This window comes from Salvelinus alpinus, chromosome 14, assembly GCF_045679555.1.
Source record: "Salvelinus alpinus chromosome 14, SLU_Salpinus.1, whole genome shotgun sequence".
Taxonomy (NCBI): Eukaryota; Metazoa; Chordata; class Actinopteri; order Salmoniformes; family Salmonidae; genus Salvelinus; species Salvelinus alpinus.
In genome coordinates this window covers 1,461,830-1,489,331 of record NC_092099.1, presented here as the reverse complement: position 1 = coordinate 1,489,331, position 27,502 = coordinate 1,461,830, and the positions used below count along the sequence as shown (strand labels likewise).

Sequence of the window (27,502 nt, the reverse complement as noted above, 5' to 3'; positions counted from 1 at the left end):
TGGCATAATGCACATGCTTGCTCACACAAGTTTGTGTATGTGTGTGTGTGATTGCACAATGTGTATGTGTGCTTGTATGCGTGTACCTGCGTCTGTGTACTGTGTGTGTATGCAAGTTTGTGTGTGTGTGTCCTACCTGGTAATACAGAGCACCACCACACAGATGATGGCCACCTGCAGAGCTCCGATGATGGAGGCGATGAGGACGTAGCGCAGCTTGCCAGAGCCGGGGACCACGTAGAGCACATTGTACTCCTTATTTTCACACTGGGGTCCGCTGAAGCCTGAGTGACAGCTGACAGACACTCACACACACACACGCACACGCACACGCACGCACACGCACACGCACACGCACACACACACACACACACACACACACACACAAACAAATAAGCACATACACAAAGGTTGATGTTAGTTTGTGTACATGATACATGTTTGTGTTTGCATTTGAGGTCACCACAGTGTACAGGCTAATGTGTGTCTTTAAGTTAGTGCTTGAAGTAACTGTACGTGTGCATTATATCTGAATGCGGTAGTTGTGAGTGTGTGTGTTGGGGGGGGGCTAAAAGTGGTATATTTTAATCAGTATGTCCATCTCTCCAACTATCTCTTTCTCTGGGGAGGTTGTTCCTACCAACACCTGCATCTCCCTGCTCTGTACAGGCACACACACACACACACACACACACACACACACACACACACACACACACACACACACACACACACACACACACACACACACACACACACACACACACACACACACACACACACACACACACACACACACACACAGTCTTGTACAGCTAACCTTGTAGGGAGATACAATTCAGTTCCATTCAAAATCCTATTTTCCCTAACCCCTAACCCTAACCCTAATCCTAACCCGTACTCTTACCCTAACCCTAACCCTAACCCAAAAACCTAAACTTTATCCTAACCCTAAACCTAGCTCCTAACCCTAAAACTAACCCTAGCTCCTAACCTTAATATTTAACTTAATTCTAACCCTAACACTAATTCTAACCTTAACCCTAAACCCCCTAGAAATAGCATTTGACCTTGTGGGGACTAACAAAATGTCCCCAACTGGTCAACTTTTTGTTCGTCTACTATTCTTGTAGGGACTTCTGGTCCCCACAAGAATAGTTAAACACGTCCACACACACACACACACACACACACACACACACACACACACACACACACACACACACACACACACACACACACACACACACACACACACACACACACACACACACACACACAGTCATTTCTCAGTGGGACACATGAGGGTGAGCGAAAGTCAGACTACTCTTTTATCCCCTCAACCTTAGCTATTTCTCTCTCTCTCCTTTTCTTATATCTTCTCTCTCTCTCACCTCTCTTCCCTCGCTCCCTTCTATTTCCACCTCTCCTTTACTCAACCTTAACATCTCCCTCCCACTCCCTTTTCTCTTTCCTCACATATCTTTCACCATGATGCAGTGGACAGGTGTACTGAGAGCAAACTCTCTGTCCTCTCACAGTTATTCCAATGGAGAAGGATGAAGTGGTCCGTAGACACTGATATAAGATCAGTTTGGCAATTTTCTCCTTAATGGTTAAGATTAGGAATTGTCATTTGGATAAACTGATCCTCGATCAGAGGTAAAATATCAACTTCTACCTTAAACCTTGAACAGGGGCAGTATTTATCAAACATCTGAAAGTAGAAGTGCTGATCTATGATCAGTTCCCCCCTGTCCATGAAATCACAAAACTGGATCCTAAATCAACACTCCCATTCATCAAAACACTACCTCCTCCATACAGCTGGTGGTGCCAGAGACCTTCCCCTATTTTTCCCATTCAACTATCACCACTATTCAGTATGCAGGGCATGTAGGCTTGAAGAGCTAGGGGGGTAGAGCCATGTTTCTGTGAGGGGAGAGATGAGAAGAGGCTAAAGCCCTGTGGCTGTGACCGCAGCACAATCCCACTGACCCCACAGGTTAATGGGCTTGGCCTGACCATGGGCTTATCACTCACCTAGAGGGCTGGATGGGGCACAGCTGATCAGGGGTGTATGTGTGTGGGGAGGGAGGGGGGTTTCTGTGTGGGTTAGTAATTATAGGTATATGTCTTGTGTGTGTATGTGTCAGCATGTGTGTGTGGGTGGGTGGGTGGGGGGGGGTGAGGTTGTGTGTGTGTCACTATCAGTGTTGGGGGTAATGCATTACAAAGTAATACGTTACACGAATAGTATGACATTTTGCGGTAATTAGTAATATAACGTAGTACTGTTCCAATTTGTGTAATAATATTACAGTTACTGATCAAAGATAGGTCATCGTTACTTTTGTTATCATTCCCTTCCTTCCTATTACAGATTCCACTTTTTTTTGTGTCCTCGAGTCTGACGTCCTCTCACCAAAGTTCCTGTTTACGCACGCACTACTACGAACTGCTTTAGTGAGGGAGATGAAAAATGGCAGAAGCGTCTAAAACATTGAGTTTCTGAGCGTGGAAGTAGTAGTTAGTTAAATAAAAGTTCAAAAGTACTCCCATGAGTTTGATTCGGTATGGAGAACAAAATGACGAGAATAACTGTCAAATGTAAGCTGTGTCCAGGCAAGAAACACCTCTCCACTGCTAGAAATACAAATTCCAATCTCTTGCAGCACCTGCAAAAAGCAACATATCAACACAAACCTCAAAGAGAAAGAGCCCCGAGCCCCGACTACTGCTGCTAAAGATGACTGTAGGCCTACCTCATCGAAACACGACCTAGGCTACATTTTAATCGTTCAGGAAGACAGCCTGTAACCCAGCGAGAGCTGAACAAGCTTGTGGCTGGGTACGTAGTGGAGGAAACGCAGCCCTTATCCACGGTAATGCAATGTAACGTTGACATTGTTTACATCGGGTGAGGACGCACAACATTTTGGGACGTGACGCAAAAGTAATGCAACGAATGGTGTATCTAATTACAAGTAAATAAAGAAGTTGAAAGAAGTAACGAGTAATAGGTATTGTAGAACGGGTTGATTGCATCCTGGATGCTGATTGGTTGGTAGAAGGGAGTTTATTTATTTTATTTATTTTTATTGAACCTTGATTTTATCAGGGAATCATACTGAGACCAAGGTCTCTTTCAAAGGTGAACCTTGAATTACATAAATGACAGAAAATACACACACCAATATGAATACAAAATCCAAGCTTTGCAGGCGCCCGGCCCGCCACAAGGAGTCGCTAGAGCAAACCCTCACCTAACCCGAAAGACACGTGGCCAATTGTGTGCTGTCCAATGGGTCTCCTGGTCACGACCGGTTGTGACACAGCCTGGGTTCGAACCCCAGGCTGTCAATATGCTTTTTAAAAGACTGCTTTTCATCTATTTAGATGCCCAGATATTTGCAAGCAGGGACACAATCAATATGGACACCAACCAAAGAACATAATTAAATCATCAGTTATTTTTATGCACTCTAGAGAACAAAATATACTTAGTTTTACCTGTATTCAATACAAATGTCAGGTCAATAAAGTTTTTCTGTAATACAATGAAGGTAACCGTGTGGCAATAGCATACACAACAGTACCTGGAATATAAATGCAGGTTACAGTTTTTTACAGACAAATCGATTTGTCAATGTAAACAGTAAAAAGTACAGGACCCAAAATCGACCCCTGCAGGACACCTTTCGTAATATCCAGGAAACATGATTTAACAACATCAGTACATACACATTGAGTTCTATCTGTCAAGTAATTTTTAAACCATTTTACATGCAGCCTAGACCAATTGAGGAAAGGCTCTGAATTAGCAATGAGTGATCAACAGTATCGAAAGTCTTCGAAGAGGGCAGCACAATGTTGCCTTTTATCCACACAGTCAACCACATCATTTATAACTAGGAATGCAGCAGTGAGTGCTATGACCTGGACTAAAACCAGACTGATGTACATTTAGAATACATAAATAGGGCCACCACCTTTGTCAAGGGGGAGTACATGGGCTGCCTTCCAAACCTTGGGGATAGTATCAGATGTAACCGTAAAAAATGTGGATTAATGATTCACCAATCAGGGGGGCAGAGAGCTGCAGCAAAAATGGATAAAGCATAATAGCCCCAGTGGATTTTTTTTACATCAAGGCATCTAGCACATCACAGATAGTAAATTGTTCAAATTAAAACAAAGATTCACTAGAAGTTGACGGGTTAACTGTCGAGTCAGCTAGAGAATGGCAGAGGGAAGAGCGGTCGATTGACTAACCAGGGTCAATTAAACCACTGTTTTCCTCAAATAAAAAGCCTGCCGGGATAAAATGATGATTAAAAGCATCACTTATTCCATTATTCTCAGTTATGATGCCAGAGTCAGACAGAACTTGCTTTTGCCAGGGAATAAGAGGAATTTGTACGCTTCACTGCATTTACTTTTTTCCAAAATCTAGAAGGATCACCAGCAGAGTCATAGACAGAGCTTAAAAATGAGCTTGATTTAGCTTTCTTAATCGAGATAGTACATCTGTTTGTCAATTGTCTGAAAGATTGCCAGTCCACTACAGTCAGTTTTCCTTGCTTTGGCCCAGGCCTGATTTCTCATCTGAATGAGCTCAGATAGCTCAAAAGAAAACCAAGGGTTAGATCTATCTTTGACTCTGAATTGTTTAAAAGGAGGGTGTTTATCTGCCAGAGAAATATATATGGAGGAGAAATGTTCTAGAGCCAACTCAGGGTCAGGAATACAGGAGATAGTGGCTAAATCAGAGTAGAACATGTCATGTGAAAACCCTTGAGGAGAAAACTTTTTAAAATGTCTCTTCTTAACTTAGTTAAACAAGGATTAGTATTTTGCTGTTTCGTATCTCTAATACATACTATGGGACAATGATCACTGAGATATATGCAAACACTCCACTATACAAATATTGATGAGGGTGATTAGCAGTGGTGTAAAATAATTAAGTAAAAATACTTTAACCCTCCTGTTGTGTTCGTTTCATGTTTTTTAATTCTGTGTTCCCGGTCCAAAATGACCGCCCCATTATAGCTGATTATAAATCCATAATAATACATATATTATCACCTAATGTTGTGTTAGATGTTTTTATCAACTTAAGTTCTTGTGAACATTACAAGTTTTGAACTTCTATTTGCTATTTATGGCCTGTAGGCCTCATTGACCTGAGCTCATACAACTCGTCTTTGAGTAAAAAGAAAGCATAATGTATGGATTATTTTGACTATAACAAATACTCAGATGAAACCTATTGTGTTATTTATCACAGACTACTTTGTGTCAAAGTTTAACAAGGACTCTCCTCACCAGTGTCATGATCAAAGATATGATCAAGAGTCTCACATACAGTATATCGTTTGGTCATTGTGCTGCCACAGAATGAATTGTGAGCAAGGCCTTAAAAAAGCTTTATACACCAGAGCTGTGAGAAAAGTTCTATATATTATTGAAACAATGTTGCGATTGTTTGTGAGAATGCCAACAGGTGTGGTTCCCGTGGGGGAAAGATTCTATTGGGGAAAGGTTCCCGTGGGGGTTGCCATGGAAGCCAAGAAGCGGAGTGAGGTGTGGGTGTGTGTGTGTGTGCTCAAACACACATGCATGCGGGGATATGGGCATCTGGGAGTGGAAGGGTGTCCATCTGATGAACGGGCATGTGCCTGAACTCAATTTTATACACTAATTGTAGTCTCACCCATTCATTTCTAATGACCGGTAATTTTTGTGAACAAAGTCATGGAACCTTATGACAATCAGATTAAAATAACTACATTTTTCAGAGAGAAAACTTGTCAATCGGTCCAATTCGACCGGAACACAGCAGGAGGGTGAAAGTACTACTTAAGTGAGGACAACTCTGAGGACAAAAAAGGTGTTAAACACTCGGATATAGCACCAATAGCATCAACCATGGCAGCAGAGGGGCAGTAAATCCCAGTAACAAATACATGTTTATTCTGGTTTATGGACACTACAACCAGGAGCTCAAATTTCTTGGGAACAGAAATATTTTAAAGATTGGGACGCCATGGAATTAGATTTTACATATATGGCCACTCTTCCGCCTTTCTGTAATCTGTCACATCCAACTACATTATAATCATCTACTTCAATGTCTTTATCAGATACAGGACCATTTAACCATGTTTCCCGGAGAACCAGAATATCAGGACACAAGTCCTGTACCCAAATATCAATTGTGGACATTTTTTTAATCATACTTCGCACATTTAGATGCATTAGCCCAAGCCCCCTACGAGAATTTAAATCAGGTATTCACGATAATCCCTGCAAACTGCCATGACGACATAATGCCATAATTCCATTTCAACAAATGTACTCACTAAATTAATGTTTTCAATGAAAACATGTTGTTAATCTTATCTAATATGTTGGCAACCATTTAAAAAAAAAAGCTTAGCCTTGGGCCTAAGATCAGCCCTAAGTAAGGAGTTATCACACGATAATCTCCGGGTTCTCATGCCTTATTGCTTAAATATCTAACTTTTTTGGAGTAACGACCCCAACACTGGTCACTATGTACTGGTATGTGTGTCTACACATATGCGTCCGTGTGTAGGCCTGTGTGTGCATACCTGCAGGACGGCACAGACAGTATGTTGGGATATTCACACTCTCCGTGGACACAGTAGTTCTTGTAGTGCTCAGGACAGGGGATGTACAAGCCTATGGCCACCTCTCCTCTCTGGTCCGGCTTCTCTTCTACACACGCACAGAGCACAGAAGAACTGAAGGTTAGGGATAGAAATTATAGGATTGAAAGGGTAAAGGTGAGTGTCAGTAATTTAGCATAATAGCGTAACTGCTGTTCATCCGATTAAAAGCTGTGTAAATTACATTTATCCACCACTGACATCCCTGATGCTAATAGTCGACATGTTATTCAATTTGGCCTGCGTCCCAAATGGCACCTTTTCCCCTATATAGTGCATTACTTTGACCAGAGTCATATTGGCCCTTGTCAAAAGTGCCATTTGGGACACACATTAAACTGTCTGCCATTGTTCACGTCATTCATGGATCTGACACACACACACACACACACTTTACCACCTACCTGAGTAATCTTTCCTGGCATAGTGTCCGTCTCCGGCTTTGGTCCCTGTCATGATGTCACCTGAGAAGGCACAGTCATAATACAGTCTAAGTAGGATTGCTGATCAAGGATCAGGTCCCCGCTGTCTATTTTTATTAATTGTGATCTAACAGGCCAAAACTGATCCTAGTTCAGCACTCTGTGAGTCTTGCTAGGGACAAAATGACAGGTCAAAACACAAAACTGACCTTGAACCAGTAGCTAGGGTAGGACAGTACCTCACTTAGGAGTTAAATTATCTAATCTTTGAGAGTATCATGTGGATTACAATATTTAGGACAACGTTTAAGAAATAAAAGACAAATTATTATAATAATAAATATCCTCTGAGCACTCTATTAAACAAAATAAAAGGAATAACAAACAATTAAAAGATAACAAAACAACATAAGATATAGATTTATTTATAGTATATGTGTTATAGCGATCATGATTTATCTTATTCAAATGATCCAAACCATTTAATGGTCAGTTGATTATTGCAATACAAACTTCAATACAATATAATTATACCTTTATTGATCCATTTGATGGGTTTCATTCCAAAACGCAATATTTCCATTTCGGAAATGTAAGTAAATTGACATTGATTGAAGACACATCTTGTGAAAGTGATAGAGCTATTATTTTTTCATCTTACGATGACATGAAATATACTAAATGACCAAAAAGTATGTGATCACCTGCTCGTCGAACATCTCATTCCAAAATCTGAGCATTAATATGGAGTTGGTCCCCCCATTGCTGCTATAACTGCCTCCACTCTTCTAGGAAGGCTTGCCTCTAGATGTTGAAACATTGCTGCGGGGACTTGTTTCCATTCAGCCATAATAGCATTAGTGAGGTCGGGCACTGATGTTGGGCGATTAGGCCTACATTAGGTTACAATTCATACCAAAGGAGCTTGGTGGGGTGGAGGTCAGGGCTCTGTGCAGGCCAGTCAAGTTCTTCCACACCGATCTAGACAAACCATTTCTCTATGGACCTCGTTTTGTACACTGAAGCATTGTCATGCTGAAACAGGAAAGGGCCTTCCCCAAAATGTTGCCACAAAGTTGGAAGCACAGAATTGTCTAGAATGTCATTGTATGCTGTAATGTTAAGATTTCCCTTCACTGGAAAAGCCCCAGACCATAATTCCTCCAACACCAAACTTTACAGTTGTCACTATGCCTTAGGGCAGGTAGCGTTCTCCTGGCATCCGCCAAATGCAGATTCGTCTGTTGGACTGCTAGGTGGTGAAGCGTGATTCATCACTCCAGAGAACGCATTTCCACTGCTCCAGAGTCCAATGGCTTTACACTACTACATCCGATGCTTGGCATTGCGCATGGTGATCTTAGGCTTGTGTGCAGCTGCTCGGCCATGGAAACCCATTTCACGAAGCTCCTGACGCACAGTTCTTGTGCTGACGTTGCTTCCAAAGGCAGTTTGGAACTTGGTAGTGAGTGTTGCAACCGAGGACTGATGATTTTTAAGCGCTACGCGCTTCAGCACTCGGTGGTCCCGTTCTGTGAGCATGTGTGGCCTACCACTTCGTGGCTGAGCCGTTGTTGCTCCTAGACGTTTCCACTTCACAATAACAGCACTTACAGTTGACCGGGACAGCTATAGCGGGGCAGATTTCTACGAACTGACTTGTTAGAAAGGTGGCATCCTATGACGGTGCCACGTTGAAAGTCACTGAGCTCTTCAGTAAGGCTTTTTAAAAACCTTTATTTAACTAGGCAAGTCAGTTAAGAACAAATTCCAATTTACAACCCATTCCAATGTTTGTCTATGGAGATTGCATGGATGTGTGCTCAATTTTATACACCAGTCAGCAACGGTTCTGGCTGAAATAGCCTAATCCACTAATTTGAAGCGGTGCCCACATACTTTTGTATATATAGTGTATATTGCAAGGTCATTTTATTTTAGAGAGACAAATAATCATGTTTTGTGACAAAACGCTACACAGTATATTCACCTCAACAACAGAAACCCAATAGAAAAAGTCTCCCAATTGGATTTTAAACAGTAACGCTACATGTAATCAAGTATTAATACATAAATAAATACATATAAAAATGATTCATTAGTTTAAACGATATTGTGCAAATATCACATAGACAATTTATTGTATCCAGAGGGTGAACAGTGTATACAATGTGGGTTTTATTTTTTGGACATTTAACAGTTAAAGACATGCTCCGGAACTTTGGCGTCTACTAAGTCTTTTTTAAACCCATTTTGGGCTGGATGTGTCAATGTGTAGTTCATTCAGCAGCATACCACCAGTAGCATACCACCCTGCATACCACTGCTGGCTTGCTTCTGAAGCTAAGCAGGGTTGGTCCTGGTCAGTCCCTGGATGGGAGACCAGATGCTGCTGGAAGTGGTGTTGGAGGGCCAGTAGGAGGCACTCTTTCCTCTGGTCTAAAACAAACAAAAATATCCCAATGCCCCAGGGCAGTGATTGGGGACACTGCCCTGTGTAGGGTGCCGTCTTTCGGATGGGACGTTAAACGGGTGTCCTGACTCTCTGAGGTCATTAAAGATCCCATGGCACTTATCGTAAGAGTAGGGGTGTTAACCCCGGTGTCCTGGCTAAATTCCCAATCTGGCCCTCAATAATCCCCAGTTTACAATTGGCTCATTCATCCCCCTCCTCTCCCCTGTAACTATTCCCCAGGTCGTTGCTGCAAATGAGAACGTGTTCTCAGTCAACTTACCTGGTAAAATAAATAAAATAAAAAATAAATAAAATTCATGCAGAATGACTATAATAGACACGAAATCCCTAGTTTGAAAGCGATTGTTTTCCTGGAAGCTATGCTCTGACATTTCCCCTACATTTTCCCCCATTTGGGCGAGTCCCCTAGCAATTCGATTTCCAGCCAATGAGCTTCAGCCCCTCGCCATTTGCGTGACAGCTAGCAAGATGCACACACAGCAGAGCTAGAGAGAGACAGAGAGCAATCAGGTGGTGCACATATCTGCACATATGTGACGTAGTACGCAATTTTCGTGGGCCACTTTTGGCTTGTGAGCGCTAATTTCAGAACTACTGGCTAAAAAGTATACAGCAGTACAGGAGAATGTCTTGAAGCAACTTTTTTTAATATATATATTTTTTTTACCCCCTTTTTCTTCCCAATTTCGTGTTATCCAATTGTTAGTAATTACTATCTTGTCTCATCGCTACAACTCACGTACGAGCTCGGGAGAGACGAAGGTCGAAAGCCATGCGTCCTCCGAAACACAACCCAACCAAGCCGCACTGCTTCTTAACACAGCGCGCATCCAACCCGGAAGCCAGCTGCACCAATGTGTCGGAGGAAACACAGTGCACCTGGCGACCTTGGTTAGCATAACACTGCGCCCGGCCCGCCACAGGAGTCGCTGGGACAAGAATATCCCTACCGGCCAAACCCTACCTGACCCGTACGACGCTAGGCCAATAGTGCGTCGCCCCACGGACCTCCCGGTCGCGGCCGGCTGCGACAGAGCCTGGGCATGAACCCAGAATCTCTGGTGGCACAGCTAGCGCTGCGATGCAGTGCCCTAGACCACTGCGCCACCCGGGAGGCCCTTGAAGCAAATTTTCTCGATAGGTTAAATCAAGGGAAGATTTTTGAGTTTGATTATATGCACGTTAGGGAAGGATTTAACGTACAATAAGGGCATTGAAAGTCTGTCACAATTAATTTCCCGGTCAAGGATGGATTGATTCTTATTGTCGTAGTGACACAGCCCACTGTTTGCAGCCTCCCTATGTTTGCAGCCAGTAGCCTATTAAGGTTACATTGTGTGGGAAAACATTTAGAGAAATCTAACTTATGACTGAACAGACAAATATAATGGAAATTATTTGCTAAATGACTCAGTTTTGCGCCTGAGGCAAAAACCATATAGGATGTTCATCTCATCTGGACAGTGGATATAGCCAGCCATACATATACTTAGAGAGTTGGGCCAACTTTCAGAATTTTGAATATTGTTGTAGATCTAGATATTCAGTTACATAGTATTTTTTTAATATTCCCAATGTAAATGAATGTTTAAGTGCCATGTAAATGGATCATAATGTTCCATTCTGTTAATCAGAGCGAACATGGCTGCCATTGAATGGTGTAGTGTCATGTTAATGCATCAATATGCAGAAGCCTCAAAAAGTAAGAGAACAACCATAACTCATACACATAGAATAGGACCCATCTCAGATGAAAAAACGCAAATGTGAAAAATATGGAATCAAACCCTTCATTTGCAATGAAAATCTAACAAATGTTGCAGTCACAGAACCCAACCACAGTGCCCATGCTTCATTATATGAATTGCTGGGCTCCATTTGCTGGGCTCCACATTTATGCTTGGTTTTGTTGATGTGGTTGTGTTGTATTGCTTTGCACTGGATCAATTGTTGGACAAAAGAAAATAGCAAAGGCCCCAATTGCTGATAAAGAATATCAACATTGTATTCAAAGAGAGGCATGTTTCCACGTCAATATTCTGCAAGAGGAGGTTTTGATGGTTGTAAGGAGTTTGAAACTTCCAATATAGCACACATTTTATATTTGCAATTGATTGGTCGCCTAAATGACCAAATATTAATGTAATTTAAAATGCATTGAATATTAATGGGGCCTAAATGACTAAATATTAACGTAGAAAGAGGAGAAGGGAGAAGAAGAAAGAGATACAGAAATGCGTTTCGTATACTGTAGTAGCTATATCTCACCTTGGCAGTGGCCCAGGTATTTGACCTCGATCCGCTCCTGCTTCTGACACGATTCCTCCTTCACCTGGCAGGGGTTGTCATAGGAATGGCCATCCGAGGCGCAAACTGGGTTGAAGCTGATGTGGGAGCAGTCGATGTTACACACACACCTGCCGCAAAGGATGGTGGGACGCATCAGTAGTGGTCACACCAAAAAAAGAATAGAGTGATGGAGAACTGGAGTTCTTCAGGATTTGTCATTCAGTGAATCAGCGCCTGTGGCCGAGTGTAGCCTATTGTGTTTGTTTTATCACATGTATGTGTGTCAGACGGAGTGTTTGTGTGTGTGTGTGGGTGTATGTGTGTAGGTGTTTGTGTTTTTGCTTTATGTGCATGACTCAAGTTGTTTCTTTGTGTTGGATGCTTCCTATTCTGTTTACCATTTTGTCCATGAATTTCACTTTATATCTCAGTCGGAAAGTCTCTATGTTCATCTGAGCGTGTAGTGTGTGTGTGGGGGGATGCACACGTACAGTACCAGTCTAAAGTTTGAACACACCTACTCATTCCAGGGTTTTTCTTTATTTTTACTATTTTCTACAATGTAGAATAATAGTCAAGACATCAAAACTATGAAATAACACATGTGGAATTCTTGAGAGAATGCCAAGAGCGTGCAAAGCTGGCATCAAGGCAAAGGGTGGCTACTTTGAAGAATCTAAAATATAAACATAAACATTTGTTTAACACTTTTTTGGTTACTACATGATTCCATATGTGTTCTTTCATAGTTTTCATGTCTTCACTCTTATTCTACAGAGTAGAATATAGTAAAAATAAAGAAAAACCCTGAAATGAGTAGGTGTGTTCAAACTTTTGACTGGTACTGTATGTATGTACGTGAATGTGTACATGTGCATAACTGACTGACTTACTGACTGTCTGACTGACTGTGTGTGTGTGTGCGGTCTTCATTAAACGACAGCGTGTGAGAATGTGCGCGCATGAGTTAGCGCGCGTGTGTGCGCGTGTCACCCAAAGTGCTCAGTGAGCATGTTCAGCAGAAATTACACCAAAATTGCAGTCCCTAGACAGTTCTTGCTGAGTAGCTCTGAACGTTAGACACTGTAATTATAAATCTGTCATTATACTCTGCTCCTTTTTTATTTTCCCCTGGTCCATAGCCGTCTATGAGGAAAGCACTGGCTTTGCTTCATACCCGCTCTCTGCCCAATTTGCATACTGCAAACACACACATAACCACACACACTTAAACACTCTCGTACATAGAAATATAGATATACATACTGTGTAATGGTATGCATGACCTATACGCACACACACTCTCGCACTCACAAACAAACAAATAACGCATACACAATCCCCCACCTATTATTACCACATACACATGGATGCGCACACACAAAGACCCAGAAGTGGCAATGCTTTCAGAGGCTTGCCATCCCGAGTGGCCATCTGTGGCGGTCATCAAGGATAATGTCTGTAGGCCATGCATTTTTAATAGAGCTTCTCACTTTCTCCACAATAGGCACTACCACTGCACTACTGCACTGCGTCAACACATCCTCACACACACACACACATCCTCACACACGCACGCACGCACACGCACACACACACACACACACACACACACACACACACACACACACACACACACACACACACACACACACACACACACACACACACACACACACACACACACACACACACACGTAATATACAAAGGTGATCGGAATGTGGATCTGTGTTTGTGTTTTAACTTTGCTTTTATTGTTGTTAAACATTTCTGTATGTTTTTACATTTCTTCACGGCTTTTGGAAGACTTGTCCTTGGTGGGCTAAAAAAGATCCTAATAAAATCAAATCAAATCACAGACACAAACATACACTGAGTGCACCCCCTTTTGCCCTCAGAACAGCCTCAATTTGTCGGGGAATGGACTCCACAAGGTGTCGAAAGCGTTCCACAGGGATGCCGGCCCATGTTGACTCCAATGCTTCCCACAGTTGTGTCAAGTTGGCTGGATGTCCTTTGGGTGGTGGACAATTCTTGATACACACGGGAAACTGTTGACCCAGCAGCGGTGTAGTTCTTGACACACTCAACCGGTGCACCTGGCACCTACTACCATACCCCGTTCAAAGGCCCTTAAATATTTTGTCTTGCCAATTCACCCTCTGAACGGCCCACATACACAATCCATGTCTCAATTGTCTCAAGGCTTAAAAATCATTATTTAACCTGTATCCTCCCTTTCATCTACACTGATTGAAATGGATTTAACAAGTGACATCAATAAGGGATAATCAACCTGGAATCACCTGGTAAGTCAGTCATGGAAAGAGCAGGTGTTCCTAATGCTTTTTAAACTCTGTGTATATCGAGACGGAGAGAGAGCGTGTATTGGTGTGCCTGTGTGTGAGGAGCACTTCTTAGTAGGATGTGTCCTATTGATTTGCACAGTGCCATGTGGTTTACCCTCTATCTAAACTCAATGATTGCCTGCAGGCTTCCTGTGTACCTGTCCTCTAACGGCCACTTCCAGTCATGCACACACACGTGCACACACATACACACACATGAAAATATACACACAAACACATGCACATACAAATGCACACGGATACACGAACGCACACATACACGAACGCAGACAGAGGTACGCACACAGGCAGGCACACACTCTAGCACATAAACACACACACACACAAATATACACTTACATGCACGCACAAACACACACACTTGCAAACACACACACACAGACTTTGATCCTATATGTAAGCAAGCAGACACACACCACACAAACACACATCATCACGTGCATGCACACACAGTCAGTGGCTAGACCACTCGGCACCCTTCCCTAGCCTCTTCCATGTCGTGCAAAACCACAGCTATAAACTTTATTGCTGCAGAATATAACATTGATTTTTTATAATCCCCAGCCTCATATTTCAGAGTAATCCTTCTAAAGGAATGACGGACAGAAAGAGGAAGGGAGGGAAGGAGAGAGCGAGGGATAGAGAGAGTAGGGGGAGAGAGACAGATATAGAAAGAGAGAGGGAAATAAAAAGAGAATGATAGTAAGAGACGGAGAGAGAACGATGGGAACAGAGGCAGTGAAGCATGTATGTGGCACTGAAGCGGGACTGAAGCAGGACACACACACACACACAAACACAAACAAACAGATTGGAATGGGGAGAGTGTGTTTGTGTATGTGTGTGTGCGCGTGTGGCTGTCTGTGTATGTGTGTGTGCGTGTGTGTGTGTGTGTGTGTGTGTTTATGTGTGTGTGTGTGTTTATGTGTGTGTGTGTGTGTGTGTGTGTGTGTGTGTGTGTGTGTGTGTGTGTGTGTGTGTGTGTGTGTGTGTGTGTGTGTGTGTGTGTGTGTGTGTGTGTGTGTGTGTTGGGGGATAAGGTGTCGGGGCCATTAAGTCTGATAAAGACATTTTCCACCTTCCCTCTCTTGGTCTGTGGCACTCAGTCCATCCACCCTTTAAAGCCTATCCTCCCATGGGGCTGAAGAAGTCAATGGAGTTGAATTAGGGTTAAAAGAGGTGGACTGATGTGGCACTGAAGTGTTGACAATATAAACGGTGTCCCATAAGGGAATTAAGGGTTGCATAAATGTGGTAAGACACAAAAATACATCGGTTCATTCGTTTATTAATTTGTTCATTCTTTCATTCATTTAACCCCAATCAAGTTGCTTATTGCTGAGTGCTGTGCAGAAAGGCATCGGTTCCCCATTTTTTAAGTCTTTATGTAGCAGAAATGAGTCGAGTACATGGTTGCTCATGTTCTTGTGATGAGGTAGTCCTGCATGCCACTTTAACATCAAGGAAAGGGAATTTTCACTTGGTTTAATGGTCAAGACATTGATTTCTACCGTGGGAGACCAGGATTCAGATCCCTCCCATGACATTTAGTATGACCCACCTGGGGATTGAACTCCCAGCCTCCTAACTCAGGGTGAACATGAACTACAAGCCTACTGAGTTGGTACGACTGTTGCTGTCAACTTCCTGAATGAGTTGGCCAGCTGTGCACTAACCCTGAGGTTTACTTACCATACATCCTCAGCGTCCACATCGCACTCCGCCCCAAACTGGCATATGTCACAGGTGGACGTCTCCTTCTGCCCAGTCTCCGCCGAGCCCTCACCTCCTGAGAGAGAGAGAGAGAGAGAGAGCGTTCATTTTTATGTTTCTAACTTCAGAAGAATTCATTTCATCGATGTACTGTATTTGATTCATTCTCGCTGTTATAAAACTATGTCAGCATGCAGCCAGGAAATCCCTCTTGTTTCAGAGTGTGTGTTCACTACATGACAGGAGCAAGTGCACAGATCTCATGCACTAAATTATGTCATGTTAGAATGTAAGGATTTCTCTCCGCTGGGAGAAGACTGCAGATATTAGCATGTATAAGCCATACATTGACAAGTCGAGTCCACACAGAAGGTTGAAAAATACAGACACGATTTTCAAGATCCCGGGTTAGTCTCTCTAAAGGACATTTGAAGGTCCACATTTGGTCAACTGGCCACAACAACATGTGACATAACAACATGGTTATTTAATAAACGTATTAGTGGCCCATGCAGGTTCCATGGTCCAATCCACTAAGCCTTTGGTACCACAACTATCACAGACCCCTAAAAGGCCCCTATAGACACCCATATAAACACAGTGGTTCAATAAGATCCACACTACTTCTGCCAAAAAAACCTGTAAAACCCATTTGGCAAAGATCTCACAAGTCCTCAATCCCACAATGTTACCATGACCCCTAGCAACCAGAGCCAGGCGTCTCAAGTGCCTCTACATCCACCGTATCCAACAATCAGCCCATACTGTCTCTCTGATTCCTACTTTCCCTCCCTCCTTCCTTCCCTCTTTCCCTTCCTCCATCCCTCCCCGTCTCTCTCTCTGTCACCTGAAATCCCTGCTGATCTTTCTCGAGTCTCTCCTTTATTTCATCATGATGATTTCTTTTCTGCAGTGCGCCGGCGGCTGGAGGGCTTAGCCCCCCACCGGTGCATAGCCACGACTCATCAGTACCGGGCGGGGGAAAAGCAATCTGCCCAAACTCAAATTGCGTATCCCTCCTCTGAGGATCCCTGGTCCCCTTTCCCTCTTCCATCCCGGCCCTCTATTACCGAGTGCTATTTTTAAAAAGGTAGGGCCCGTGAGGAAGAGAAAGAAGAAGCAGGGAGAGAAGTATCATCTCCCAGTATCACATCCTTAATTCCCCCCCCCACCTTGGGTTGTTAGAGTGTGTTCCCTTGTGGTGTTTGGAAATAACTTTTGGACTGGATTATCCTGGTTTATAGTCTAGCTTTCATCTGGTTTAGTGCCTGTTTGACCTGGTTTGTCCTGGGTTGACCTGGTTAGTCTGTTTTACTGTTCGTTACATCACGCTTTGTCCTTGTTTTTGGTCTGTTCGCTGTTTGTCTTGTCTACTCTCTTACATACAGGTAACTGCCAAAATATTGAAAAACACAAGTAAATGAAGGATACAAAGAATCTGCTTCCACACAGGTGTGGTTCCTGGGTTAATTAAGCAATTAACATCCTATCATCCTTAGGGTCATGTATAAAAATGCAGGACAGTTCAATATTTTGGCCATTCATTTAGCTACCATGCTAATCTCTCATAGGATGACAATGCCACATTCCACAGGGCACGAGTGGTCACTGAATGGTTTGATGGGCCTGAAAACGATGTAAGCCATATGCCATGGCTGTCTCAGTCACCAGACCTCAACACAACTGAACACTTGTGGGAGATTCTGGAGCGACGCTTGAGACAGCGTTTTCCGCCACCATCAACAAAACACCAAATTATGGAATTTCTCGTGGAAGAATGGCGTCGCATCCCTCCAATAGAGTTCCTGACACTTGTAGAATCTGTTTGGTCTGGTTGGTGCTTTTTTTGTCTATTCTTGGGCATATTTGGTCTGGTTAGTGCTTTGGTTTGTGACCCTTTCTGACTGTTTCGGTGCCTATTTGACCTGATTATTTTGTGGTTTAGTCTGGATAGCACTTTCTCGAGGTGAAGTTTCCTCTGGTTCAGCAATCATTCTTACCATGTACATGCATTTGCCACGAAGTCCTTACACACCAGTAGAAAGGATAGAAAGGTAGAGAAAAAACAAGAAAGGAGAAAGTTTCCTTGAAGTGAGAGTTTGAACATTTCTCCCCATTCCTCAATTTTAGTTTGAACCTGTGTCTGTGCCCTCAGGTCTTGGCAGAACATACATACCCGCACACCCACCCACCCCTCCTGAATGCTTAAGACGCTCTCTCTTTTCCTGTCTCTGTGAAGACAGAACCCAGTCAGGCGAGAAATGTGTATATTCTGTATTCATGGGACCAGTCTATACCTTAGATCTTTCCAGAAGGTAAGGTGAGCCTCAATTATCTTTGTCCGCAAAGCAGTAACAACACAACGATACCAACTGCAACTCAAAGCAGAGCAAATATGCAAAAATGTTGTGTACACACTCTATCCCTCGAAAGCAATTTAGACATTTAACTTTATTTCAAAATATATCATACAAATTATACAAAGGTGTGTGTTGTGTTCAAATAAGGGTTCAACAGACTTGAGGTTGACAGTTCAATTATGTTGTTCATTTTCCTATCCAGGTTGAACTGATATGATTGACTGCTACTGATTGGATTAGCATACGCAACTCATAGAGGGCTGAGACAGATGTCTTCTACTTTCTCTGTTCTATAAAACTTTCAATCGTTTTATGCTAAAACTGCATCCTTTGCCTCTCTGTACTGTGTCAAACGCTACGTAAACTTCACACAAATATTCTCGCAAGCACGCACGCACACACACACACACACACACCTCTCTCCCCACCTGCCCTACATTGTCAGTACAATTATGAAGTGACTTGGAACAACAGGCAGTGCTTTACCCTCTTTCCCTCATTCCCTTCTTCCTCCCAAGTCCCCACATCCCAGACTACAGGTAAATCTGTGTCTTGGTAGCAACATTACACAACGTCTCCCCTGTTCCTGTCTACTATCCCAAGTGTCAGGAGACACAAGAAGACAATGGCTGTAACAATTAGCCATGTTTGTGCTCTTCACATCTCCCGGTATCGATCGGGAGGCAGACCAGCCCCCCCACTTGGAAACATTAGCAGGGAGAAGAGTGGAAGATACTACGCAGCACTGGGTTATAGTAATAACACCTCTGCCACACACAATGGCACGCATGTGTGTATGCACACACACTCATATACACATTAAGATGCGCACACACACACACACACACACACACACACAAACAAGCACACACGTATACACATGCACACGCGCGCACACACACACACAGAGAGAGAGAAACATACAATCAATCTTTACAAAGGGGAGGACAAAGAGAGAGCGAGAGAGAGATAAATGACATGCCAGAAAAGACATGTATAGTAAAGTTAGATTTTGTTCTCAATAATAGAGCTCCCCACACTGACCAAGAGCCCTCTCTCAAACGAGACAGACAGAAAAATAGAGAGAGAGAGAGAGAGAGAGAGAGAGGGAGAGAGAGAGAGAGAGAGAGAGAGAGAGAGAGAGAGGGAGAGACCGATGAAGAGAAAGAGCGAGCGAGAGACCGATGAAGAGAGAGAGAGAGAGGCAGAGCGGGAGATTTAGGGCACTACAGCACCACCTATCACAGGGATGATGAATGAAGCCCACACACCACTGGAAAAAAACACAGCGGTTCAGGAGCGACCTTGGTTACAAACACAGAGAGAGGGGAACGGCACACACCCGCACAAGCACGCATACACACACAAAAGGGTGCATCCACAGATGATGAGGACTGTTGCTGGTGTGTGGTCACTGGGACAATGCCGCTTCAGAATGGAGTCAACCATATGATGCCCTGTAATAACTGGTTGATCCCCATTTCATTTCGACTCAGTAGAGCGTGATGACCGTAGTGTCAAAAGACACCATGCTACTTTTAATACGTGAACTGGCAATTAGCCAGTGTGCATAAGCAATGTGCAAGACCTCAATTCAAACCAACCTTCATTGCAGTATGTTTTTCTATTCAATTGATAGAGCAGAATATGACTGGCTACTGCAGAAATAGCAAGTAGGCTCCTGAAATGTAAATGTTACACGTTTTCAGGAAAAAGGGGATGTTGATATTTTAACAGCAAGAACTGTGCTGGCTGAGCCGTTCTTTTCCGTGGCTATGCCTTAGTGTGGTGCACCACATCAACTCCAGTGTGGCACTGCTGCACTCAAGAAGTTCAAAGAATTCAACTTGGAAATGATTTGAATGTAAAAGTTCAACCACCGACACTGCCCACGACATGCTTGATGGAATCTTGCCGTTTGGTGTAGGCTACTTCCAGGTCGAGGTCATTGATAGGGACTACGCAATCATGAACTACACCGAGTAAAGGACTATACACCACCTGAACCACAATCTGTCTGTGCTGAGAGACCATCCATTATCAGAAGACTCGCACTGAATTAAACGATTAAAACAATCAATCAAAATGACATTATCAACGGCCGGATGCCCCTAGGCATTGAATCTACGAATCTGATACACAGGTCCCACGTACTAAGGAATAGAGGCAGCAGCCAAACGATCCATAAGCATAATGGACATTGATATTGAAAAAGGTGAAAGATGATACCACTGAAGCGTAGATTCAATTTTTCCGTTTCTTTTCTTTTTTTCTTTATTGTTTATGGCCCTTTTTTTACAAAGCCATTTGTCACCAGCAGCCTAACAAAAAGTCCCTGCCTGAATTCCCAAAAGCAAGCCAAGGGCGACAGAAGAAATGACAGGGATGACAAAATGACAAAGAATATGAGACATGGCGATAATGACTGCGATGTAAATAATGATACTATTAAGGGATTTGATGAGAAGCAACAGCGAAACACAAAACTTGCAAATATCCCGCAGGGGAGGGTGAGGAAAGTAGAATTTCTATGAAAAAGAACCATCAACCATCTCAAGCTTCCATTTTCATAAAAGGACACATGCATATATTACCTATACTTTGTACACTGTATATTACAGCGACATGTTCAATTGGTTTGTATGCCATTGGTAAAGTATCTAAAAAGGTTGCAAATCATTTCAAAGGTAGAAAACAACGATAAAATAGAGGTTTAAAAACGAAAAGATTAAGGGCAAGTGCAAATGTCTAAATTGGTGATGACATGTTTAAGCTTCGTTGTTTTATTTAATCTGAAACAGTGACAACTATCATACAGCTCTAAACTATGTGTGGCCTTTGAAGAGTTCACCATTATATTTATATATAAGGTTGTTGAAAATGCGGGTGAGCTATAGGCTTGCCTACACACTATAGTGCAACGGATTGGATGACTGATTGGTCTATCCTAAACCATTAAATGACAAAGAAATCCTTTGAGGGACCCCCGGATCCTAATGTTGACAGTGCTAGATGATTTAATGGGTAATTCTCATGCTTTAGCACGACCCAATCATGAGCTGACACCTATCACTCCACAATGAGGCGTGCTCTGCAATACTGATGAAATGATTCAATACTGTTAGAACAAAAACTTTTTGGCTTAGTAGAGAGTGACACCTTCTTTTACAGCAACATTCGACTGTATTTTCACGTTTTTCAACGGAGGTAATGCAGGGACATTATCACTTTCCCGTACGCAGACTTTAACCCTGTTCCTGGACTAAAAAGCACTATCAATGGACATTTTCCATAGACCCAATGAAAATCATGATAGGTCCAAATCTAACTTCAAACATGGTCAGGCTCAAGAATGACTTCGGAATTGGACGTCTTTCCACGTCCTGAGGACTTCGGGAAATGCCTATATAACCGGCCACTACTAAGTAGGCTTGGGTCTTGCTAGGGTGCTGTGGATGGGGGTGGTGGATGAGCGTAATCCTATGACTCTGGATCCCATGACTCTGGATCCCATGACTCTGGATCCCATGACTCTGGATCCCATGACTCTGGATCCCATGACTCTGGATCCCATGACTCTGGATCCCATGACTCTGGATCAGAAGGTTGTGTGTTTGATCATAGTGGTGGGCACTCGTTATTATTTATTTCATTTTAAGCCTATCCCAAACCTTAACCCTTACCTTAAAAATGTGGAATAAGTGCCTAATTGTTATGTTTTAACCCTATCGAAGACCTTAACCTTCTAAATTTGACGTTTGGACCAACTTCGAAATTTTACATTTGGAGGAATGTGTATAAATGTCTAATTCTGCAGTTAAATTCATACATAATAGTTACAGACTACCAATGTGGAACAACATATATCAGAAAAAACAACTTGGTTTACTGTAGTTAAAGAATTGTTATTTTCTATATTGCTCCTTAATCAAAGATGGAAGGTTTGCAATAGGCTAGTTGTCCAATTGCTCACCCAGCGAGGGTGATGTCACAAAGTCAAATATCCTCAAACAATGTTTAATCATCTATTTCAGTCTTCGATCTCTCCTTAGTAATTACTAGTGCTGAGTGCTTTTTGAGGTCGGTTCAGTTTCAGTTCGATTATTTAAAAAAGAATCACGGTTTTTGACTTCGGTTTCGATAATTTTATTAAACATTAAATGCACTATGCATTATGTGGGTTGAATGCTTGTTAATGGGATTTATCTGTTAATTGAATGATTCGAATATTCCACCCTGAAACGTATAATTGTATGGAATTGATTAGAATGTATAAAATCATAATCAATAAATGTGTAGTCCTAGTCAGAATTAGGGTAAAACAGTATAGCTAATGTTTATGTCTTTATGGTATTTTAAACACAGACTGGCTGAGCAAAATTCGGCGCCGAGAGAGAACGGGGAGTACGTCTCAAGGTCTCCCTAATCTCCGTCGGCTGGGTAGTGAGACAGTATGTGCGTAGGATACCTTCTGTTAGTGTGAATGTGTGTGCGTAGCAGGACATTGTGTGCTAATGTTAGTGTGAATGTGTGTGCGTATGGTTGTGTGAATGTGTGTGCGTGAGAAGCCAGTATAAAATGAATTGTTTTGTATTCTTGACTTTAGAACGTTCCCGTGAATAAACCTTATTGACTATTTTAGCTGGGCCTCTGTCTGCTTCATTTCAATCAGTATCTTACAAATCCTGATCGAGCAGACTGAGTAGTTTGATTGAATTGGTTTATGAACATGGAGAACATAATTCTCTTATCAACGCTGTAACACAGAATAAAACAATTAATAAAAGTCCCATGATGGTAGTGACTGCCCATCACTGCTTATTTATTCACATTACTTTAATCAAATATTACATTAGTTTTCTTTGATTATTATTATTATTATTTCATTCCAAGTCCTCACTTCAACAGAGCTGCTGCCTATGCTGTCTGACAAAATCGCTATTTTAGTAGATCTTCAAAGTAAATAAGGCATACTTTTATTACTTCTGAATACCAACTACACTGAAAAAACTGGACAAGGTGGGCTGTCAGATATATGAAAACATATTATTTGTGATTTACTCAAACATGTTTTGTTTCCCCTCTCAACGCGATTTCAGTGCTTGCAATCAATTCAACATGAAGAAAAATCAGATCTGCTAGTTTGAATTTATGTAGGGGAATGTGAACCAATAAAGATAATTCATGACGAGAAATGAGGAACAATTCAAACCTCGCAAGAAAATAATCTTCAAAAAAGAACGCTGGCGCGTTAGCTGAGAAGACAGTACCTAGGATCTTGGTCAAGGTAGGCATTGTGATTGATTTTATTCAACGTCTGTCTGTGTGGTTGTAGTCAGAATTTGATTTTATTCAACGTTTGTCTGTGTGGTTGTAGTCAGAATTGTAAGCAGTAACGTTATTTGTGATTGCTCCATATCAAAATTTGGTGCTCTTGAGTCTGAAACATTTTGGCATGGCATTCTAAGGTAGAAAACGATGTTGCTAGCTAGCTTCTATGAACAGTGAAACAGGACTCGGTCAAGATTAACATTTTGCAAGGAGGTAAAGTTAGTTGGCGAAACACCATGATATTTACCTATTGGTCAAGAACTTCGAATTCACCAAGCCAAGAACTAATTAAGGTTTGCTGAGGAGTGCACACCGCTTGAGCTAGCTAACATGCTAGCTAACTAATGCTTTGGTGCTTGTGCACGACATCATTTGCAATCACTTTGCAGCAGCATTTAGTGCGCCAATTTCTTTTTCTCTTGTGAGGTAAAAGTACATTTATAAAAAAGTTAATGTATTTGAATCAAAACAGACATTTTGCCCATGGCTACAGTTTGCCCATTGCTGCCTTCATATTGTATAATGTGTGGCAAAGGTGACATACAGACTTATTGAAATGGGATGTGGAGTTCATTTTAGCACTTGAACAGTGTTACTTTACATTATGGGTGCCCATTTATCGATACATTAAAAATGATTTGACAAAAATAAAAATCATTCAACGTATGTGCATATGAGTGGATGCCTGCATAAATCAATAGATCTTTGAATCAAACATTTCATAATAAAAAAATATATAATTTCATGAACAAAATTTATATTTAAGGTCCATGATACTTGCCTACTACATTTGTGCTGCTTTGTCTACCCATTCTAATGCTATACAGTGTTGATGATTACTGTTATCAGAGGTTGTTTTAATACCAATAAAAAAAATTGCTCCGAATGTCAGTCTTTAGGTTTAATGGTATTTCTGTTATTTTTTCCAGTGTTGTGGAAATGTAAGGGGTGTTCAGAATTGGTGTCAAGTAGGTCCCAACTTTTGCATCATTACAAGTCAAAGCACCCACATTACGGCCGTACTGTCCGTTACCCATGTACACACATTGACTGTCCATGCGCATGTAAGACCTGGAATTCCTTAATTGTGCATCAAAGTAAAGTCCACTCCACAAAGGTTACTCAAAATCTGACTGAGAAGTGTTCCTTCACTGGATGTGGCGGATGGAAAACCAGTTTGAAATGCAAACTGGCAAACTACCACACTCGCCCTGAGTAGACTGGGATGTCCAGAGGTGACGATCAACTCCTTGAAGCACAAACCTGCAGGGAAGTCAAGTGCAGCCTGTGGTGTTAGAAAGACAAAGAGAGCAGAAGTGGACTTTTGCCCCACATATCCCTCAGGAGAAACAGAAGAGAGCCTCGGGGACATGCGGAAAAGCTCTACTGTCCGACGTGAAGAAAGGGAACAACGGAGACACAGTGAAGTTCAAAATGGAGAAGACGTTTGCATACAGGAGACATGAAGTTGTCCGCGACGCACCCCTTGGTAGAGGACTTCATTGCAGATGGCCTGCGCTCTTTGAAGTCATTCAGGTAAGTTAACCATGCTTGTCTTATTGTTGATCTATTGGGTATGATATCTGAAGGTAGAAGATTATTGTCCCTCCGCTTGCCACATAAGTGAGCCTTATTCAGAGTTAACACAATTTGTTCTGACTGCCTAGTTATTTCTCTCCCTATAGAGAACCCTATAGTTTGCTGCTTGTGTGATCATCTCCAGTCTCTTTTCCTTTCTGCATTTTTTTCATCGAATTTGTTTAATTACTATGTAAAGGTCAATGCTGAGTTTAAGAGAATCACCACAACCCCATCCCACTCCAGTCCAAATTTCTTTCTCAACTTGAAATACACTCAGATAACCTGCTGAAGTTGTTCCAAAGAAGAGGAGGACAGCTGGGCAGAAGACTCATTCCTTATGCTTCAAAAGACACATTCATATGTAGTTCTACACCAGAAGTTCATTCAAAAATCCTTCTCTTTTCTTAGGATAGCAACATAGATGTCGGACGAGAGTGCATCATAAAGGGAGTGTGTGTGTGTATGGGTGAAGACCCAGAAAACCTTGTTCAGGAATGTGTGGTATGTTAATAGATTGAAGTGTTTCCTTCTTCTTTCTCTTCCTCTACTGTTCTGCGCCACCATCATATTCTATCACTAGCTATTCTATTACTGTGTCATCTCCTCTGTCTTCCGTCTGATTTCATTAGCTGCGGTTAGATGCACAATTTTTCTGAATTTTATTATTCAGATTTGTCTTTTTTTATTTGCATGAATGCTGAATACAGTGATCAAATTGGCTGTGTCTCAAATGTAATCTGAATGGAAATCTTGGTTAGAACCACTTTTAATTTTAGCCTTGTAATAGGCAGAGTTCAAATATTACCAGCAGTTCTTGATTTAGTTGACACTTAAAAGGACTCCAGTCTTGATTGATTTCTGTCTGTTTCATGCTCTTGTGCTTCATGAGCTATACTTTTTGCAATCTAGAGTCCCTAACTGTAAACACTTCATTGATGAATGATTCATTTTGTATGATTGACAAGTTTTGCCTTTCTGTCTTGTTCAGGGCATGGATGAAGAATCCACCAAAGCAGCCATTGAGGACACAACTGTGGGATCTACATGATCAAAGACCATGCTTTGAGTGAGGAACCAGAGGACACTGGAATTGTCCTTGAAGGCGTCAAGGTGCTGTAGGATCCTCGCAATGTAGCATTTGCTGTTGCAATGCTGTTCGGCCTCATGCATGCCATGAAGAATCCAAGAATGGCGTAGCAGTCGGATGTGTCTTTGTCCTGTCTTGTCCCGTGTAAATAGTATTCGTATTTTTCGTATACATTTCGTATTTATTTTAATTTCACTTTCCATCTAGGAACTGAATATACATTCCTACATTCCGCCTCACCCAATGTGGTACGGACCTGCTATTTTTTATATACTTTAGAACCGTAACTCCAATCAGAAGCTAGCCAGATAACTAGCTACTAGCTAGTAGTCAGTTAGCCACTGCTGCGGTCTTCGCCCTTAACTCGGACACAGCCAGCTTCAATACCGGGCCGATACCTGCCAGTCTGCAAGCGCGATATCAACCCAGAGCATATAGGACTGCTTTTTCTCTACCACATCACCGGATTCCTGACGCAAGCTCTGGACAATTACACCGTATTATCACAGCTAGCTAGCTGCAACCGAGTGGCTACTACTGGCTAACACCTCTGTCCCGAAGCAAGCACCAGTTAGCCTTGAGCTAGCCTCGAGCTAGGCCCATCTGCCGGCTAGCTGCAGCGCGATATCAACCCAGAGCATATAGGACTGCTTTTTCTCTACCACATCACCGGATTCCTGACGCAAGCTCTGGACAATTACACCGTATCATCACAGCTAGCTAGCTGCAACCGAGTGGCTACTACTGGCTAACACCTCTGTCCCGAAGCAAGCACCAGTTAGCCTTGAGCTAGCCTCGAGCTAGGCCCATCTGCCGGCTAGCTGAAAGCGCGATATCAACCCAGAGCATATAGGACTGCTTTTTCTCTACCACATCACCGGATTCCTGACGCAAGCTCTGGACAATCACACCGTATCATCACAGCTAGCTAGCTGCAACCGAGTGGCTACTACTGGCTAACACCTCTGTCCCGAAGCAAGCACCAGTTAGCCTTGAGCTAGCCTCGAGCTAGGCCCATCTGCCGGCTAGCTGAAGAGCTAGTGCCACTGCCACTGCCACGAAGCTAGCACCAGTTAGCAAACACTATTCTACAATTCACAACCTCTCTTTCGCCATCGCCATCTGGCTTGGATTCTCTGTCGACACAACCACGTCTGAGCAGACCCCCTCCGTCT

At 42.4% G+C, this 27,502-nt stretch overlaps 1 protein-coding gene across 1 annotated transcript in view; it reads right to left on the bottom strand.

Annotated features, from left to right (window-relative positions):
- The window catches only part of LOC139538297 (tomoregulin-2-like), a 128,024-nt gene that overhangs the window by 10,709 nt on the left and 89,813 nt on the right, over positions 1-27,502 (bottom strand). Inside the window, exons 5-9 of the mRNA XM_071340153.1 lie at positions 15,948-16,044; positions 11,865-12,013; positions 7,103-7,162; positions 6,621-6,747; positions 137-295 (exon numbers count right to left, since the gene is read on the bottom strand). Of these exons, the coding sequence (XP_071196254.1) occupies positions 137-295; positions 6,621-6,747; positions 7,103-7,162; positions 11,865-12,013; positions 15,948-16,044 (592 nt within the window). The remainder of the gene's footprint in view (positions 1-136; positions 296-6,620; positions 6,748-7,102; positions 7,163-11,864; positions 12,014-15,947; positions 16,045-27,502) is intronic.